At 39.9% G+C, this 21,192-nt stretch overlaps 1 protein-coding gene across 1 annotated transcript; it reads left to right on the forward strand.

Annotated features, from left to right (window-relative positions):
* Nucleotides 1–4,254: 4,254 nt before the first annotated feature.
* Nucleotides 4,255–13,707, forward strand: LOC311120455 (grancalcin-like). The gene is made up of 8 exons (XM_084195045.1): nucleotides 4,255–4,394; nucleotides 8,752–8,934; nucleotides 9,168–9,237; nucleotides 9,441–9,484; nucleotides 10,196–10,343; nucleotides 10,733–10,846; nucleotides 11,161–11,219; nucleotides 12,758–13,707. Exons 1-8 carry the CDS (start codon nucleotides 4,371–4,373, stop codon nucleotides 12,782–12,784), a joined length of 669 nt encoding a protein of 222 aa, XP_084051171.1. The 5' UTR covers nucleotides 4,255–4,370; the 3' UTR covers nucleotides 12,785–13,707.
* The last annotated feature ends 7,485 nt before the right edge of the window (nucleotides 13,708–21,192 follow it).

The following is a 21,192-nucleotide window of genomic DNA, read 5'->3' on the forward strand; positions in this document are numbered from 1 at the left end:
GTAACTGGTGCAAAATAAAGTTATGCGCAAGAGAATTTCTGTTAAATATTATCTCAACGTCGGTTATAAAGGAAGGGGCAATAAAATTCCGTAGTCCAAAGTAAAGTTTGAAGTTTAAACGTGTATTCTTTTCCCCAGCGCCTGTCTTTGTGGAGAAGTTGATGCTTACTTACTGTCTAATCTATTAACGGATTGCATCCATACACATATTTCATACACAATGAAACCATCCACAAAGACAGGCGCTGGGGAAAAGCATTGTAGAACAAGAATAGCCTTCACCACACAAATTCGATAGGCATCCATTTTTTTAACTTCGAAATCCAGACCCTGAATTTATAGTATTTATTTTATAATTCCATTCAATCTCAATTAGGCCTAAATGTTTTCTCTCTTTTTTGAAGGGAATTGTTTGGGGATTTTGTAAGGCATATGTCTTTGTGAGGGCAGGCTAGTCACATATGACTCTTGAGTGAATATCAACAATAAGCTGATGTTTCATGTCTCACTGCTAATGGTATAAAAACAATGTAGCCTATTCACAGCTGCATTGGATGACACTGACTTCAAAGTTGGGCTACAGCTAATGCACTAGCATCTCCCTGCACATTGGGTCAAAAGGTTATCACTACTCTACAATACTCATGGCCATAAATTATATTTACAGACTTATTAATTAACTTTCTCCTTGGGTTTCAGGTCAGCTTCCTCTCTTTAAGCCGTGTGGGATCTCAACAGATGTGTGTTAACAAATACAGGCCTACATTCAGATACAGTATATGTGAGAACTATATGAGTGTACATATTAAGTGTAATTTTTTTTAATTTTTTTTTTTATTGTTTGCTTTCCTATGAATATTTCTATTTTAGATGTATTGAATTGTCACTGTAACTCAACCAAAGGTGGTGGAATGATTCTCAAAGCTTAATTCCAGTTTCTGTGGTGATATAATGCCTTTACTTCAAGGTCAACAACAAAGCCCCCTATATTTTATTCCCAATGGTTTTATGACATTGTCATCACATCTGCTTTTTACATGACTCACAATTATCATCATGATGTCAGAGGCCCCAGCTTGTGAACTTATGCTTCTGGTTATTGGCGGATTCAACCAGTTTCACTACATCACTGGTCTGCATAGGACTTACTCCATCTCATGGACTTTGTATACAAGGCTTCAAAAATAGATAGGGAATACGGTAACTTTTACAACATGTCAACAGACAGACAAACAAGCAATTTTACAAGAATAACTAAGCAAAAAAAGCTTTTGTTTTTCACACTGCAAACGCTGTTGAGAGAGAGAGAACTTATATAGCTGTCTTGATGAGTAAGGATACAGTAACATGGGCTGAAAAGGTACCATAACTAGTGGAAGGGTCACTGATGAGTCCATAAGTGATGAGCATCGGAAGATAAAGACTAAAAGCCAGTTAAAAGCTTAACAAATATCAGTTTCTTTCTTTATTGACCTGAGCACTAGCAGCCTGTCCTGCTCTCGTTCTCTCAGACCGGACTTCCTATGCAAACAAATAGATCACTCTCTTTTTGCCTGATGCAGTATAGTTCGAGCAGCATTACACCGTGGATCTGATCATTTATCTACTCTCAGATTCACGGTTAAGGCTAATGAAATTGTTTCCAGGTGTCACTTTGAACACGTTTTAGGTTTTATTGGAGTTCCTGGAAGGGGGAGGAGGGGTTATATAGTGGAGTACAGTGAGCACTATGGCGCAACATCATACCATAAAGCCATGGTTGATACTGGTGCTTTTTCCTCTCTCTGGCTGTTCTGTCCTGTTTCCTATTTCCGTGCCATTTCAGCCATTATTATGAACCGTCCAGCCTTCACTGACTGTGATAGTTTATCAGTAAGCTGGGACTGAAAGAATGAAAAAGTATAGTAACTACAGACAGACAGTTGTAAAATGTCTACTGGTGGTGTCTACTGTCTAATCAATGTCTACTGGTGGTGTCTTCTGTCTAATCAATGTCTACTGGTGGTGTCTACTGTCTAATCAATGTCTACTGGTGGTGTCTACTGTCTAATCAATGTCTACTGGTGGTGTCAACTGTCTAATCAATGTCTACTGGTGGTGTCTACTCTCTAATCAATGTCTACTGGTGGTGTCTACTGTCTAATCAATGTCTACTGGTGGTGTCTACTGTCTAATCAATGTCTACTGGTGGTGTCTATTGTCTAATCAATGTCTACTGGTGGTGTCTACTGTCTAATCAATGTCTACTGGTGGTGTCTACTCTCTAATCAATGTCTACTGGTGGTGTCTACTGTCTAATCAATGTCTACTGGTGGTGTCTACTGTCTAATCAATGTCTACTGGTGGTGTCTACTGTCTAATCAATGTATATATCAATACTGGTTGTTTGATCATAAACATTCCTCTCATCATTTGGTCAACATTTGGTTTTGAAAGAATTATCTTATTTTTAAACAGTCTAATTGTACACCCATGAAATGTATTGTGTTTTTGCTCCTCTGAGACATTGGGATGTTGGATCACTAGGATAAAGACATGTTTGGCTTGAGATTTATCTGAGAGTAAATAGAGCCGAATATATTGATAAGTCACCTTGTCCAAGAGAGATTTACAAGGTTATCAAAACGTCAAACCAAGGTAAGACTACACTAAACACAGCCCTTATTTTAAGTGTTTTTAAAATCCCCTATGGGAAAAATGAATGGTGGAAAAACGATTGGAACATTTCCTTGTTTGACCGCTAGGTTTTATGGGTATTAAGACTCATACTGTGGTACTCTATAGTCTGTCTAAGCCTCTCTATATGTTGGCATGTCTGATACCTGTAGAAATGCTTTAAAGATGGACTATGCAGAAATCGCTCTGCCATTTCCTGGTTGCTAAAATTCTAATAGTTTGCCTAATTTCAATTTATGTGACAAAACACGCAAGTATACTGTAAGGAATCATTGTACCATCTAAACCGCTATACCAAAAATATTGTATTTTCAGCTGTTTCAAGCTGGTGTATAAACCCGAAAGTAAAAGATGCAAAAACTAAACATAAGCACGGGAGGCATAGAAATAGCGCACATAGAAGAGATCTACCGCCTCTTAGACTTGCTTTCAATGAGAATGACAGATCAATAACTCACATCTCTATGTGAATCTGGTCAGGTCAGCCAAAAAGTTACATATTGCATGCAGCTTTAATATGTGTTTTATTCTAGTCAAATGTGTTGTAGTACTATTATGTTTTTGTAATAAAAAAAATTATAATGTAATCTCTTGTGGGGATTGTCAACTTTGCAAGGTGTGAAGCTTCTGGTTTTAGTAGCCTAATGAAATGGCCTTAAAAGCTGCATCTTGGGTACCCTCTTGTGGTGGCTATTGACTATTGCGTAAAGAAGATAGTGGTATTTTTGAGTCTGTAGTTCTTATTGGGGAATGTAAATGCTTATTAATTAAAGGCCAGTCAGCCCTTGTAAATTTTTGATCAGATTATTGTTTAGGAAAAAATAAGTATCTGATAGCTTTTCCATTTTTACGAGCCTTATTCAAGACAACCTCACCATCTTCATTTCACTCTTTGGATGTTGAAATAATTCAGCGTTATTGGCTTCAATAACAATATGTCAATTTCTGAGTGATTGTTGTTTGGAGCCTGTGAACATGAACATTCCTCTTTGGATGACTTCTACTCTATTCTATTCTATTTGAATAACTAGCAGGCCTACCTACTGTGGCGGCAGGTAGCTTAGTGGTTAAGAGCGTTGTGCCAGTAACCGAAAGGTCGCTGGTTCTAATCCCCGAGTCGACTAGGTGAAAAAAATGTGCCCTTGAGCAAGGCACTTAACCCTAATTGCTCCTGTAAGTCGCTCTGGATACGAGCGTCTGCTAAATGACTCAAGTGTAAATGCTCAGTCGAGTACCAATAATGCTGCTGAAGCTAATTGGCTGCTGTGAGCTTCGTCATTGACTATCTTCACTATCAATCAATTAGCACATTCGGACTTCCGCCTTCTCGCAACACTTTCTCGGAAATTATGGTGTCCACTAGATAGCACAGCCACAAAGTCAACGTTGGCTATATCGTAAAAATGTATGGAAATTAGATGTTTGGTCTTAATTTAAGGTTAGGGTTATGCACAAGGTTAGCAGTGTGGTTAAGATTAAGGTTAGGTTTAAAATCACATTTTAAGAATATAAATTGTAGAACTGGGCGGGGTTTATGATATTGTGGCTGTAGTAACTAGTGACGACCGGAAATTATGTACACATGTCGTTGTCGCAGTGTCAAGTAACAGGTTCTGTTTTGCATTTACTGACTTTTGACATCGAAACATTTCAGTGCATCGATTCGTTTTGTGGCAATTATTCATAGTGCACATATGGCTTATCCAGGATATGGCGGGGTGAGTAAACGCTTCGTGTGTTCTTTTGACTGTGATTTTACAGTAGCCAACATAAATCAGGAGTTTGGCCTATTCCATTTCCGATAAAGGGAGTGCTCAGATAAGACTCCTAAAATGTATCTTTGTTATTATGAAACATTGTAACATGGTCAGTTGTAAGCAAAATCGTTACAAATCGACATTGAACGGTTGCGCATCTTTCTACACACAGTCATTTTGGCAAATAGGCTATAGCTTGGTTAAGAAAGAAAGTTGATATTGCCCTCAGTTCTAGCTACTTAGTTCAGTCGCTAGTTCCTGGTTAAGGATTCAGTTTTCATATAAATAGTTATTGCCCCCCACGATGAACTATAGGGGAGGGGACTGGATCTGTCTCCATATGTTCGTTCTTACGTTAGTCACACGCGATATCACAGACAGCATTGGGCCGATTTTGACGAAACTTGGATGAATGATGCGTCTTGTCATTGAGATGCGGTATTTACAAAATTACACTGAATGGTGGGAGATAAAGTAATTAACGTCTTAAGGATCGGACCCTTTTTTTCAATTTTCGCCTAAAATGACATACCCAAATCTAACTGCCTGTAGCTCAGGACCTGAAGCAAGGATATGCATATTCTTGATACCATTTGAAAGGAAACACTTTGAAGTTTGGAAATGTGAAATTAATGTAGGAGAATATAACACATTAGATCTGGTAAAAGATAATACAAACAAAAATCTTTGAAATGGAAGAGAAAGGCCACAATATATTATTGCAGTTTAGGCGCAATTTAGATTGTGGCCACTAGATGGCAGCAGTGTGTGTGCAAAGTTTCAGATTGATCCAGTGAAGCATTGTAATACTGGACTATTTTGTATCAAGTCTGGCCAAATGTGCCGATTTGGTCAATTGATACATATTCAAGTACATAACTATAGAGAACATACAAAAATGATATGGTAATACAAAATGTACATTTACACACTCCCAGGGATGTCATACATGATGGATCATTAGCTTATACACTAACTTTCACACAACTTGATGGCCGGGCTGGGTGGGTGTGGAGCCAGAGACAGCAGGGGTTCAAACAGTAGAACCCAGTTCCTACATTTGAATATAAAAATTGATTTTATCAAACAAAACTATGCTACATTTTTATCTCTGGGACCCTTAGGATGACAAATCAGAGCAAGATTACTAAATGTAAGTACATTATTTACCTTCAGAGGTGAATGTATCAAACCAGTTGCCGTGATAATTTTGTTGTTGTTGTGCACTCTCCTCAAACAATAGCATGGTATTTTTTCACTGTAATAGCTACTGTAAATTGGACAGTGCAGTTAGATTAACAATAATTTAAGCTTTCTGCCCAGCTAAGACATGTCTATGTCCTGGAAAGTTTGCTAATCACATTAGCGCACGTTAGCTCAATCGTCCCGTATACGGGACACCGATCCCGTATAGGTTAACTGAAATGTGTTAGTCACTCGCAATATCTCAATTGGCCCAAGGGGGGTGTTGCATCATTCTTGGGGGACGACATGTTTACTGTTGCCTTGTTTATTTTGGAGTAACAATTGAATTTGGCCAACTGGTATTGTGTAAGTCTTTAGAAGCACTTAATGCTGTAGTTTCAAATCACCCTCTATAAATACACTACTAGGTAGGTGGCTATTTAGGCTAACTAGTTACAGTAGCCTGTCTGTAGTTAGTAGCCTATTCTTGGCTACATACACTGTGTCAACCCCACTAGCGTGGCCAACAGCTCAACTTCTCCCATTTGGGGAAATGGTATGCGTGTTATTCTTCTGTCATGGTCACTGCATTGACAGCATGGATGTCTACACCTAGCCCTCGAGAACACAAGGGGGGGTAGGCCTATACCCAGACCTTGAGTTCTCAATTGAACATATGGACCTCAGCTGGATCAATTAACTACAATCCCAACGCTCTGTTTTAACGCTTAGAAACATTAATAATCCTTGCTTGCGATCCGGTTTTGGAAACCTTTGGAACTTAACTTTCACATCGGGAGAAACAATCTTTCAAATACAAAAGATAGACTTACTGTACGCAGTTTAGCAAAGTTGCACCCGGCAGAATTTTCAAAACACAGCCCCCAGCTGAGGTACAAAACTTCCTCCCCAGTTATGCTCCATTGCAGATGTTTGAAGTAGAAATTGGAGGGGAGGAAGTGTAGTCTCGGTTGGAGGTGGTGTTCTTGAAAATACAGCCAGGTGAAACGTTCCTAAACTGCATACCGTAAGTGTATATTTAGTATTTGATTTTTTTCTCTCACTTTTTTGAAAGATAAGTTCCAAATGTTTACAAAATTGTGTCACGTGCCAGGTGTATTTGCGTTTAGACAGAACATTTGGGGAGCGTCGGGCATTTTCCTCACAAGGTTAAAGGGGACGTCCAGTGGCTCAATGTAACGCAGTGGAATTGGAGTCATGGGCTAGTCCACACCCTGCTAATAGTCAGTGAAAATATCCTCAATACATTTAGAAGTAGGTCCACAACCTGCTAATATTGTCAGTGAAAATATCCTCACTACATTTATAAATAGGTCCACAACCTGCTAATATTGACAGTGAAAATATCCTCACTACATTTAGAAATAGGTACACAACCTGCTAATATTGCTTATATTGACAGTGAAAATATCCTCACTACATTTAGAAATAGGAAACTGGAGTTAATGCACATGACTCCATTGTAAACAATCACTTGACAACATCGTATAAGTATGACTGTACTCTCTGAGAAAGAAGTCATGTGACGTCCAAACGTCAGTAATAGTATACCTGTTTGCTTCCCATCATGGCATAAAGCCTGAGTGTAAGAACATCTACTGTGCCTTCAGAAAGTATTCATGCCCCTTGACATATTCCACATTTTGGTGTTACAGACGGAATTCAAAATGTATAAAAAAAAAGTTTCACCCATCTATACACAATACACCATAACGACAAATTAAAAACATGTCTTTAGACATTTTTGCAAATGTATTGATAATGAAATGCAGAAACATCTCATTTACATAAGTATTCACACCCCTGAGTCAATACTTTATAGAAGCACCTTTGGTGGCGATTACAGCTGTGAGTCTTTTTGGGTAAGTCTCTAAGAGCTTTGCACACCTGGATTGTACAATATTTGCCCATTATTCTTAAAAGATTCTTCAAGGTCTGTCAAGTTGATTGTTGTTCATTGCGAGACAGGCATTTTCAAGTCTTGCCATAGATTTTCAAGCTGATTTTTAAGTCAAAACTGTAACTAGGCCACTCAGGAACATTCAATGTCGTCTTGGTAAGCGACTTCAGTGTAGATTTGGCCTTGTGTTTTAGGTTATTGTCCTGCTGAAAGGTGAATTTGCCTCCCGGTGTCTGTTGGAAAGCAGACTGAACCAGGTTTTCCTCTAAGATTTTGCCTATGCTTATACCTGTTTCTATTTATCCAAAAAAAAAAAAACTTATTCTGTAGAGGCGTCCTTCTTTTCACTTTGTCATTTAGGTTAGTATTGTGGCGTAACTACAATGTTGTTGATCCATCCTCAGTTTTCTCATATCACAACCATTCAACTCTGTAACTGTTTTAAAATCACCATTGGCCTCACTGTGAAATCCCTGAGCAGTTTCCTTCCTCTCTGGCAATTCAGTTAGGATGGACACCTATATATTTGTGGTGAATGGGTGTATTGATACACCATCAAAAGCCTAATTTAATAACTTTACCATGCTCAAAGGGATATTCAGCAGCTGCTTTATTTTTTATGTTTACCCATCTACCAATCGGTGCCCTTCTTTGCGAGTCATTGAAAAACCTCCCTGGTCTTTGTTGTTGAATATGTGCTTGAAATGCATTACTCGATTGAGGGACCTTACAGATACTTGTATGTGTGGGGTACAGAGATGGGGTAGTTATTCAAAAATCATGTTAACCACTATTATGGAACACGGAATGAGTCCATGCAACTTATTATGCGATTTGTTAAGCACATTTTCACTCCTGAACTTACTTAGGCATGCCATAGCAAAGGGGTTGAATACTTATTGACTCAAAACATTTCAGCTTTATGTTTTTTATTAACTTCAAACATTTTTTACAAACAAAATTCCACTTTGACATTATGGGGTACTGTGTGTTGGATCAGTGACACAAAATCTCAATTTAATCAATGTTAAATTCAGACTGTAACACAACCAAATTTGGAAAAAGTTAAGGGGTATGAATACTTAATAAAGGCACTGTATATCTCTGCTTGTTTTTTAGAGCGCTCCAATCTGTTTATATTGAATTAGTCATTTTTGAGAAGTTTTCCTTAAGCCCTGTTACTTGATGACTGTGCTCTCCTTTTCCTGTCAGTATGGAGGACCAATGCAAGGCATGCCACTCCAGGGTATGCCCATGCAGGGTGGACCCATGGGAGGCCCACCCCAGGCAGGCTACCCCCAGAATGGTGGAGGCTACCCAGGGACCTTTGGTGCTCCTCCTCAGCAGCCTGTTAACGACCCCATGTGGGGGTACTTTACTACCATAGCAGGACAGGTGAGTGATCAATGCTTTTAATTTCATGATCATAGATAGTAAATATTGCTCTTTGGATAGAATGCAATATTACTGGTACATGCATGATTCCATGTGATAATGTGTGTCATGGTTACACCATAAAGTCAAGACATTCAAGTGTTTTTTTTAAATATATCAAATATGACATTCACTGCACAGTAATGATAAGCCTTTGTTGGAGAGTGATCTTACAGTGATATTCCTCTGTGCAGGATGGGGAGATTGATGCAGAGGAGCTTCAGAGATGTCTTACACAGACTGGTATCAGTGGCACCTATACTCGTAAGTTTACACCCAGTCCCATGGTCAAGGTTCACTTTGTGGTCAGATATGATCCGATTTCATGATGATGTATGTGTTTTATGATTTGAGTATCCCACGTTTAATATAGTCTTTACAAAGATTCGTCACAGGTTTTGTGATTGGTATTGTCATATTTTATGTACGTTTTTCATTGTGTGATCATAGTTTCTCTTCTCCAACAGCCTTCAGTTTGGAGACATGTCGAATCATGATCGCAATGCTGGATGTATCCTTTCTATAGCAATGAATCTCTTGGACTCGGCCTCTGTCCAGTGTCATCAAAGTTTGCTTGGTAGTGCACTTTGCCACTTTGACTTGCTGGTGAAAATGAATAGCAGTCATAAATGTTAATGAATGAATGAATAAACCTAATGTGTCAGTGCTGAGTTCATCCTTCTCTTTTAACAGTTGTAGAGGTGTGAAAGCTTTAAGGAGTAGGTGGTCGGGGATGATTCATTTTAATTCCCCTAAATTACTTCCTGGTTGCAGTATATTTGACTGTCTTATACAAGGCCTAGTCTAGTGGGTCCCATTCAGTATGTATTTGCCAATACATTTGCAAGAGGGAACTTGCCTCATGCTCCATTTGCGTCATGCCTGTAGCTCCATTTTCAGAGGTATAGGAACATTCTAGTCCTGTTTCTCTCTGAACATGTTCATGCTTCTTATGTACAGTAATATACTTTACAACATTCAGCATTTGCTGTTTGGGATGTTCTATATCATTTATTTTCTTCAGAATAAACACATGATACGTGTGTAAGTGGGCTATATTGAGACAGAGGGTTACTTATGGAATTTATTCAGTTGCAGAAAGGTCAGGTTCTCCCACATTTACCACAGCTCATCATATCCTGTGTGCGACCAGCTCACAGGGCCGTTTTTAGTTTCTCTTTACCTAATGAACAGAGTTAACCCTTAACTAACCACCCACCAGAGAGACATGACCGGAAAGCTGGGCTTCAATGAGTTCAAGGAGCTGTTTGCTGCCCTGAGTGGCTGGAAGCAGAACTTCATGATGTTCGACCAGGACCGGAGTGGCACGGTGGAACCCCATGAGATGAGCCAGGCCATCTCCGCAATGGGTGAGTCAGTGCTCTGATAGGCTAATGATATGGGATAGTTCATTCTGATAGGATGATGACATGGGATAGTCCATTCTGCCATCCAAAGAGGGGCAGCGTTCCAGAGCCTGGTTCAGATGCAGCTTCCGAAGGGGTTGAGAGGTTTGACTTCTTTAAATTATTTAAGCCATGGATGATAGACTCCTACAATAATTATAATTTTGGGGTAGATGGACATAATTACAAGGTATTGGTCCGAGAGACCCTTCTTGCTACAAAGTAGATGGACAATAGGAAAAGGGCTGGTGTTTATGACCATTGTCAACTAAATGCAGTGGTCACTATGGATGAATCCTAATACTACGTTGGCTTATGTATAATTGAATGCATGTTGTGGTCTGTTACTGCAGGCTACATGATCAGCCCACAAGCTCTGAACGCTATCATCAAGCGCTACAGCAAGGCTGGCCGAATCTACTTTGACGACTATGTGGCATGTGCTGTGAAGCTTCGCGCCCTCACAGGTAGGATGCTGACTTGGAGGCTGCAAATGTTTAACTTCAGTTGTTTTTATTAAACAGAGCATTTCACATTTCCTCACAATCCAGAGCTATGGGTTTATTATAAACTAACATACATTCTGTCATTCACTAACCTTTTATTCCAATCCATTATCTACTGGGGTGTTCTCTGTCTTGTGCTTTGTCCTGGTCTCTTTTGTGTATGTGCATTTGTAGGCTCATTAACACAGTGACTGTCTCGCAGGGTATTGTAGTCCAATGAATGGCATTCAAATCTCACCTCAATACGCCACCATCTTTACTATGTGTCTCCACAGAGAGCTTCAGGAGGAGAGACCAGATGCAGCAGGGGGCTGTCAACTTCCAATACGATGACGTAAGTGTGCAATTCAGGGCCGTGTTCAGTAGGCACAAAACGGACAAAACACTTTGAAACGGGGAGGTACAGTACTATCTGAACACATGTTTGTTTTCTGTTTCATTTTTAAACATTACCGTGTGCCCTGATGAACACAACCCAGTTTTCCTCTCTCTCATTCCCCAGCCTGTAATGTGATTCCCAATAGCCTGTCCTAACATGCAAGTTTTTATTTATTTTTATTTTATTTCACCTTTATTTAACCAGGTAAGCCAGTTGAGAACAAGTTCTCATTTACAACTGCGACCTGGCCAAGATAAAGCAAAGCAGTGCGATTAAAAACAACAACACAGAGTTACATATGGGGTAAAACAAAACATAAAGTCAAAAATACAACAGAAAATATATATAGTGTGTGCGAATGTAGTAAATTATGGAGGTAAGGTAATAAATAGGCCATAGTGCAAAATAGTTACAATTTCGTATTAACACTGGAATGATAGATGTGCAAAAGATGGTGTGCAAATAGAGATACTGGGGTGCAAATTAGCAAAATAAATAACAATATGGGGATGAGGTAGTTGAATGGGCTCATTTCAGAATGGCTGTGTGCAGGTGCAGTGATCGGTAAGCTGCTCTGACAACTGATGCTTAAAGTTAGTGAGGGAGATAAGTGTCTCCAGCTTCAGAGATTTTTGCAGTTTGTTCCAGTCATTGGCAGCAGAGAACTGGAAGGAATGGCGGCCAAAGGAGGTGTTGGCTTTGGGGATGACCAGTGAGATATACCTGCTGGAGCGCAGACTACGGGTGGGTGTTGCTATGGTGACCAGTGAGCTAAGATAAGATGGGGATTTGCCTAGCAGTGATTTATAGATGACCTGGAGCCAGTGGGTTTGGCGACGAATATGTAGTGAGGACCAGCCAACAAGAGCGTACAGGTCACAATGGTGGGTAGTATATGGGGCTTTGGTGACAAAACGGATGGCACTGTGATAGACTACATCCAATTTGCTAAGTAGAGTGTTGGAGGCTATTTTGTAAATGACATCGCCGAAGTCAAGGATCGGTAGGATAGTCAGTTTTACGAGGGCATATTTGGCAGCATGAGTGAAGGAGGCTTTGTTGTGAAATTGGAAGCCGATTCTAGATTTAACTTTGGATTGGAGATGCTTAATGTGAGTCTGGTAGGAGAGTTTACAGTCTAACCAGACACCTAGGTATTTGTAGTTGTCCACATACTCCAGGTCAGACCCGCCGAGAGTAGTGATTCTAGTCGGGTGGGCGGGTGCAAGCAGCGTTCGGTTGAAGAGCATGCATTTAGTTTTACTAGTGTTTAAGAGCAGTTGGAGGCTACGGAAGGAGTGTTGTATGGCGTTGAAGCCTGTTTGGAGGTTTGTTAACACAGTGTCCAATGAAGGGCCAGATGTATACAAAATGGTGTCGTCCGCATAGAGGTGGATCCGAGCATCACCAGCAGCAAGAGCGACATCATTGATATACAAGTTATAGTAATTACATCAAAATGTGCTAATTTTCTCTTGATTTTCCACCTGCAGTTTATCCTGTGTACAATGTCCGTCTGAGTGGTGTGGCCCGGCCCATCCCAGGCTGGAGTGCCGGAACCAGAGAGAGGGACCCTTCAACCGGTGGTCTGGGGCTCGCTGACCACTTCCCCTAAATAATGGAAAGGCACCAATCAATATTAGCCAAGTGTTCTTAGACTGAGTCCCATAACCAACTTAAAATGGGGAAAGCGGTTACAACAGAAACTGCTTGTTTGCTTGCCATAATCTCTGCCTTTCTTGTACGCTATGCAAGAATGTGCAGATTTGCCAGATATCAAATGGCGTGTTTCTAAATGTATCTGCTTGTTGTAAATTCTGTTGCTAACTGACTGGTAGATTCTAACAAAAGGGATAGCAAAGATGTTACTGATCTTTACGATGATTTATTTTGTGCCATTACAATCTCAGATCATACGGTTCCCATATTCATCCCCATCACTGTATATGTTCAGTTTTATAACCACTATATTGTTTTATAACCACTATATAAAAGGTGTGAATTAATTTTACATTAAACACTCCATACATTTTAAAGTATAGATATATCATATTTTTATTACAAATATACAGTTATGCTGGCTTTACATTTTTTAAGATAACTTGTCAAAAAATTTGTCTAATACAATTCTATATGCATCTCTTGATTTGAATAAAATGTGGCCTAACATATAATAAGCAAATTAATCAAACATTAGGGCATCCAAAACTATATCAATAACCCGCACTGTGGTAAACATGCACTGTTATTCCTTAGCAAAGAAAAGCATGCATTAACTACCACTAACAATTATGTCAACAATTATTTTGTGATAACCTGCATTTTCATAGTTCAGGGAGAAATATTTATCAGACGACATGTAGTTAATAGTACTTCATGACCTTTGGGGCATTCATCAGTGATATTGGTGTTATTCACAACACAATAAACTCATTTTGTAGTCCGTATGCATTCTGTTTATTAATTTATATAATTGCACAAATGTTTTTCATCAATATATCTACACAATATATTACATTTCTTTAAATACAGTATATTCAAGGACAGAAACATTCATATTAGCTGTTAAGTGTTGCATTGTATAAAATACAGTGGCAAACATTACAAAAATGAATAAAAACAATTGTGAACAGCACTAGATTTTTTAATTTTTGTGCAAAAGTTTGCACTCTATGAAAAGTTCAGTGGGGCACTCTTCAGGCATTGGACATGTCTTGTTTCAGTTACTTTATATAGTATCTGTGCTCTGGAAAGCTTATACTAGAAACACCTTGGCTTGTTTTGTCAGGGTTACGAAGGTTTCAGCCCATCTGTGGTGGGTTTTAAAACTGAGATTGAGTAGTCGTGGCCACTCTGGCATTACAATGACATGCAGCAAAAGACCTGTGCCCTCCGAAAAGGCTTATAGCTGTGTGTGGGCACAAATCGTAGGATAGGGCCGGTGAAATCTGAAATTAAAGGTAGACTCAGCAATTAGATGATGTCATATTGCTGAGTCTGCCTTTAATTCAAACCCAACTAAGTACTGCTACAAAACATGCATAGCTATAGTATTCCCAATGGATATGACTTCCCTAGACTCCATTTGCCCTGACTACAATGCTATAAGTATATCTGTTAATTGCTACATATGGGAGAGTGATATGTGTTCTTCATAATGCATCTCACTCACTTCTTGGGCTGATAAACAATTGAACCAAAACACATAAAACATTTTAAAATCATGGAAAGTTAAGTGTTCTTCTCTTATAGAAAAATAGGGTGTATTTATTACAATGATTTATCATTTTATAACACCAACTCTCCCCTTCATGATAAATCACAAACACGTTGTTTTGAAATCTGTTAAAACAAATTGCCAGTTGATGTTGATCCATGCAATATCACACATCTGACTGAGTGTGTTTGTGTAAAATAAGTCATAAAACTAAAATGACTAATTCATTTGTGACATGCAGAATTCGTCCATATTCAATACATTTACATTGCTGACTGTTGAATGCATATTATTCAGCTGAATAAATGTGTTTAGGACATTTGTGAAGGCTAATGTAGGCTAGTAAAGCTAAGGCTAACGAGGGCTAAGCTGCTAGCTCGGCCTGAATCTCTACGTTGTCGGTTTCTGACACCGTCTCAGCATTGATTTTGTCACTTGGCTAGAAATAGTAATAAAATCAGTTTTCTTGGAATATAAATGGAAGCCCCTAACCATGCGTGGAAAGTAGAGTTGGAGCATATAAAGATTGTGGGGTACAGTACTTATGAAAGGTATCAATTAAAGGTAGACTCAGCGGGTTTACTTCCTGCTTATAGACATCAACAACAGAATCAAATCTGTCAAACTGCTACTATTGGCTCTTCCTTTGCGTGATTGGCAATAGACAATAGTGGCAGATTACAATGTTGTTGATTTCTGAAACTAGGATGTTTGTATGATGTCAAACTGCTATGTCTACTGTACCTTTTAAATAATTGGTAACATTTAACTACTTTATAGTTAGTAAAATGAAATAGAATTTGGCCTGATTCCTCTTATTACAATTTAAATAACATACATCTGAGCAATTTAGCTTTAGACAGTTGCTATTCATTGTAGTTTTCTACATCTGAACATTTAATGTTGGGTTACCACTCCTTTTATACAATGATATGCATTTCGTTAAGTGCAGGCCCTTTCAAGAGAGAAATGATCCAGCACATCGATTACATATATGACATATAAACGTTATTCACCCTGTTCATGCCTCTGTGTGTGTGGTTACAGAAGTAAATCGTTTTTAATACAATACCTAAAAAACATATTTTTACAGTTCATAAATATGCATACACTTCCCATCAAATTATTTTTGGACAATATTTTCAATAGTAAAACATTATATTCAGGGAGGAAAGTAGCTACATCAAGTGGATAAGTATCCCTTTTGTAAATTACAGTCCTTTAGTTTCTGTTTAATTCATGCCGTACAAGTTTTTAAGAGCACATTTGACTTTTGGGCATCTACCCGTGTTCATTTCTAGGCATTAATCAAATATGTATATTATTGTGTGTAAATGAATGTTTTAATGTTATCATTATTGCTTTCATGGCCCCATGAAAGAGACTTGTGGTGCAAAGTGATTACAAATAATCTCTCTCAGGAATGCTTTAGCAATGTAAGGGACACTTTTGTATAAGAGCTTTCCAAACCATTTAAATCCTATTCATTTGCATATCTGTGTATTTATAATCTAATAGAAGATGTATTTTATATAGTGGTTCTTTGTCTCTTATGATCAGATGACTTTTTGTTGACGGTAGGTACTTAGGCACAATATATGATGAAATATTATTATATATAATGTCGGGCCTGGAGATTGTTAATTAGCCAAATACATTACATGGTGTCTGTTTGATAAGGTCATTAACACGATGAGTTTAAAACGGCACACTTATTTTCAGATTGAAAATGCCTTTGAAAGAGAGTTTCAAGTAGCTTTGTCCCCATCGATTGGGAATAATTATAAAACGGATACTCATTACTCTGAAAGCATGCCGACCTCACACCATGACAGTGCATGAGATGTGTTGTGTTTTGAACATGCAACAGAAAAACACTTCCAAAACATGCATTTCTCTCTCTTGGAAGAACAAGCATGTTAGGTGCCTTTTGTGTTGCTGGCAGTGTTACATCTGAAATATGTACATGGTAGATAATTACATATATCAATAATATACGGTATAAATACCTCTGTATAAATGTACTTTATAATACATCTAAATCGGAGACCGGCAGAAAATATTGGAAAAGGAATGGAAGAAAGTTGCCAGTATTCCTTGCATATACAGTCTCCTTCTAAGACCCTGAGTCAAACTTTGAGAGAAGCCCTAGTTTTCCGTAGTGAGAAAGAGGGGCGCAGGCAGGCGAAAGGGCCTACTTTCCCAGAAGCCCAGGATCGGATGCCGGCCTGTGGAGTCCTGACGTTTCAGAATTTTCAGGTGATGCGTCGGGGAGCGAGGCTTGTCTGGCGGAGGGGAAGAGGGCTCTAGGTTGTTGTTGTTGCTCCGGAGAGTCAATTTTGTTTTGTATGTGTCTGGGCTCTGTGTCCTTCTCTAGCAGTCCCGCCCTGAGGTCCTCTTCCGGGGGCATTTCCGTGGGACCCTGGCCTGACATGGTTTCTTTGGATTTGTTCAGGGGCTTCTCCGTCTCAGGATTCTGTGAAGCAGTAAGCACAACCTGGTCTCAGAGCAAAATATATATATTTTTAAATCTGTGCCACTCCATTTAGTATGATATGTTTCTTAACGTTAGGTTACATTACATTGGCCGAGCAATGTAATAACGGTCGTACAATATAATAAGAATTGTATGATGTATAGTATCCTATTTCTTGATCGCATTTGACACGTTTAGTATGATATATTACGTTTGACTGCTTTAGTATGATATGCTACGTTAGGTTAGGGGTTCGGGTTAGGTTATAGGGTTAGGGGAAGGGTTAGTGAACATGCGATTTACGTTTACTATGTTACGTCTAGTCAGTGTAATGTAACACATCACACTAAATGGAGTGGAATGGATTTTAGTAAAATATAATACGTTTTGCTCTGAGACCAGGCTGGTCAGCAAACTGAGAACAAACAACTTCAGGCAGGGATATTGACTTCTGTAGTGTCCAATACACACATAGGGATAATGTAACCATCTGTCAGTATACAGAACAGACAGGGATAATGCACCTATAGACCAGTATATAGACAGGGAGTGTAATGTGCCTAGCCAGTATACACAGAGCCATTATGTATAAAACAGTATATAGCTCTGAGGGCTAGTGTAGACTGTATTTGTTCACCTGGGCTGGTTCAGTATACCTGTGGTGGTGCAGGGTTGAGGCTGTGTTGAGGCTCTGTGATCCTGATGGCAGAAACAGGCTGCACCCTGATGGCAGGCCTCTGGTACTTTGGACTGGAGGTGACGATGCTGTAGGCCGGGGGAACCACGGTGATCTGCCTCTGCAGCAGCTGGAGGATGGCCTTGATGTCTGACATCATCTGGGACTCCAGCCTGGATGGTGGGTGGGGAGAGCCAGGGAGACAGCGTCAGGGGTGGGTCCTAGCTTGAGATCCACATGCATCACTCACATTTTTGAAAACAAATCTGCCATTGGCGTCAATGCGTGATTTATGTAAAAGTTTGAACATCTTAAAATAGGTCATTGATGTATTAGCTATGTATTAGCTTTAGCTAGGTTTTGTTTTATGCATGTGTCTGGGGTTGTGTTGGGAGAGCGCAGTCAGTAATACTCAATGCAAACACCAGAGGGAGCCCCAACCCATACAATTCAGAGAAGACACTAGGGCAGCATACCTGTATTATAGCACACCTTTATCTGTTTCAGACCTTTTTTCATCACAATTTCTTTTTATGTGTGTTTCTCTATTTTGTGAATAATAATTTCTTGATTTTTCTCCAGTTTTGCATACAACACCTTCAAGGTATCGAAAAGCCAATATTTAAATATATCACTTTAATTTATTTATTTCCAATGAGAAAAACACATAGACCTGCATACTGTATCTAGAAAAGACACACCCATACTGCCTTCAGAGCACTGCGGACCGAGAACAAGCCAGTGTTTGTCACAGTTGCTGTTGAGCTGTGAGACAATCTGAGCCGATCAACACCCCCGGCAGGCGTGCTCCAGCTAGATGAGGCAGGGTAGTGTGGCGGCCATGTCTGTTGAGTGGCCAGGCGTCTGCCCATTACCTCCCTAAAGAAGGAGAAATGAGAGCGACGTATGCCTGCAAAGAGCCTGAGGTGGCCAGTCTGTAACCGCCACTTCCAGTGGGAGGAGGGAAAGAGAGAGGGAAGATACAGTAGAGAGAGAAAAAAAAGTGAGAGAAAGAGAGCATAGGCTATATATAGACGGAACGTATATATATAGAGAGAGAGAGAGATAACAAGATAAAGAGACGGACTGACTGAGTCCACCCACTTTGGGCTTTGTGACCCCTCCCTCAGTCTCCTGTTGCCCCGTACTACCTCCCACCCCTCTCCTCCAAACTCTGCCGTGACGTCTGCTGTCTTTGTGTTGCGATTGCGTCTCACGGGCGTCAGCTAAAAATAGGCGATGCTGTCTGTAGCAGCTGGATCCATTCCATGCAGAACATATGCAGAAGTCAACTCTCTGTGTGATATAGTGGACTGTGGATGTGTATGGTAAACCTTGCTGTGGATGTGTACTGTAAAAACCTTGCTGTGAATCTAGTCTATAGTGAAATGGGATGTAGTGATGGTTTGGCTGGGGTTATTTGAGGATGGTTTAGTCCTGTTTACCACCAGAACGCCTTGGTTAAACTTCCGTTTTTTTATGGTGAATTACGATCACAATTTCGCCTCTCCCCTTCCACTCACCTGTTTAGGTGCTCTTGCAGCAGGTCCAGACGTTGCTCCACCTCTCCGTAGGTGATGTCCGGCTCACTGTCCTCCTCCCCAACCCCACTTCGGGCATCCTGGGCCTGGGCCAACTTCTCCAGCACTTCCCTGGGCCTCACGCACGCCCACTCCTCCACACACAGGTCTAGACACACATATGCACAAATACATTTATATACTAACCATTATCAACCTATGAAACAACCAAATCACAGCACTAGTCATTTCCCACAGAACATTGAATCCTTTTTAGTTAGGTATGATTCACAGGCCTTTGCCAGACAACAATATTGTCTGATGACCGTAGTTGTTTGAGAAGGTTCGGAGCACTAGCCACTAACACTGACTAGATAGCTATCCCTCATCCACACCAGTCCTGTCAAAGGCTACCATTTAATTGATCAATGGGCACATTAGGCCCCACTATAACCAGCAGTTATAGCATCAGTCACTCTCTCACTCACATTGTTACCTGGCCTTTAGAAACTGTAATAGCAGCACTGTGTCCACAATCATTTCTCCCTCAGGCACAAAAAAGTTGGTCTAGTCTTTCACTGCTACTGAGTGGGTGTCGATAGGAATAGAACATACCTGATAGATGCCTGCCACAGTGTTATATCGCTATAATGCCAACAATGTTCTTCAATCCTAGTACTGTGGACCCACAGGGGTGCACAGTTTTGTTCTAGCCCAGCACTAGCAAACCTGATATAGAAATGAATACCACAATCATCCAGCCCTTGATTCTTAAATCAGGTGTGTAAGTGCAGGACTAGAATTAAAATGTGCACATTTGTTGATTCAAATTCCAGTCCTCGTGTACCCCAAAGGTTGCACATGTTTGTTCTAGCCCAGCAGTAAAACAATCAATTCAACTAACCAATGGCTAGATATGTAGATGTGTTAGTGCTGGGCTAGAACAAACATGTACACTAACCTTAACCCAGTACTAGGCTAGAGAAACACTGGGTTGTCACTAGAAACCACAGTCACAAAGTAAAAATGGACTATCTCGTAAAAATTCATGAAAACAAAAATTAGCTTTTTGGTCTTAATTTAAGGTTAGGCATAATGTTAGCAGTGTGGTTAGGGTTAAGGTTATGTTTAAAATCACATTTTAAGTAGAGAAATTGTAGAAATAGGCGGTGTTTATGAATTTGTGGCTGTGGTAACTAGTGACGACCGAAGCACTGAAGTGATTGAGTTGATCATGCTTGGAAGATAGCTTTTACAGTAATGAAAGACGTCAAGAGCAGAAGCTACCATTTATAGTGCCTCCATGCTGGGGTGATTACAGGAATCAATATCCAGCCGGCAACACTGCCTGCCTCTTACTCAAACCAGGAATCATCGTCATCCGCTTAAGAACGGAATTACAGCATATTACTCTCAAATCACCACATGCTGACAGGAATGTTCATCGCGGAGCGCAATTCCCTGGAAACGCAAATAGAAACGTGTCATTTAATTTAGCCAGTTGTTATTGTTGCAGTGGATTGGTGCATGTCGAGGCAGTTTTAATCATTTTTACCACACCATTGATCTTAACATATTAAAGAAGTAGTTGAGGATTTTACAATGAAAGTAGTCTATGTTAGAGAGAGAGTTATTTGTGAAACTCGTGTTTGGGGGAGTAGAGAAAGAGGCTGTGGGTGTGTGTGTCTGTGCCATAGGTGTGTAGGGCTGATAAACAAAGCATAAACAAACAAGCTAAGCTCATGATCTCTTTCACAAGCTGGTCACCATAGGTCATGCCGTCTCTAATGCCAACCAGGCATCAACAAGATAATGAGCTGGCATCTGGTGGCAAATTGGCAAGGGATGAAACAGAGGATTTTCCACAAACCTGTAAGAGTGCCAGGTCTTAAATTAACCTATGCCCTGTAAGAAGCCAGCCTCATCAGTCCTTCTGTCTCCTTACTCTCCAGACAAAACTGGTCTGGGATCAGTGCTAGGATTTACCATGTAGGGCCTGGAGTTTTTCGTGAACATGTTCCCTAACCAGGAAAAACTCC

Source organism: Coregonus lavaretus, assembly GCF_964263955.1.
Source record: "Coregonus lavaretus genome assembly, contig: HAP1_SCAFFOLD_2891, whole genome shotgun sequence".
Taxonomy (NCBI): Eukaryota; Metazoa; Chordata; class Actinopteri; order Salmoniformes; family Salmonidae; genus Coregonus; species Coregonus lavaretus.

What these genes read in the sequence shown, in the direction of transcription:
- LOC311120455 (XM_084195045.1), top strand. Translation starts at nt 4,371, where the DNA reads ATGGCTTATCCAGGATATGGCGGG. An exon ending in TATCAGTGGCACCTATACTC is followed by an intron (nt 9,238 to 9,440) that starts GTAAGTTTACAC and finishes CTTCTCCAACAG; the next exon opens with CCTTCAGTTTGGAGACATGT. An exon ending in CCAGGCCATCTCCGCAATGG is followed by an intron (nt 10,344 to 10,732) that starts GTGAGTCAGTGC and finishes CTGTTACTGCAG; the next exon opens with GCTACATGATCAGCCCACAA.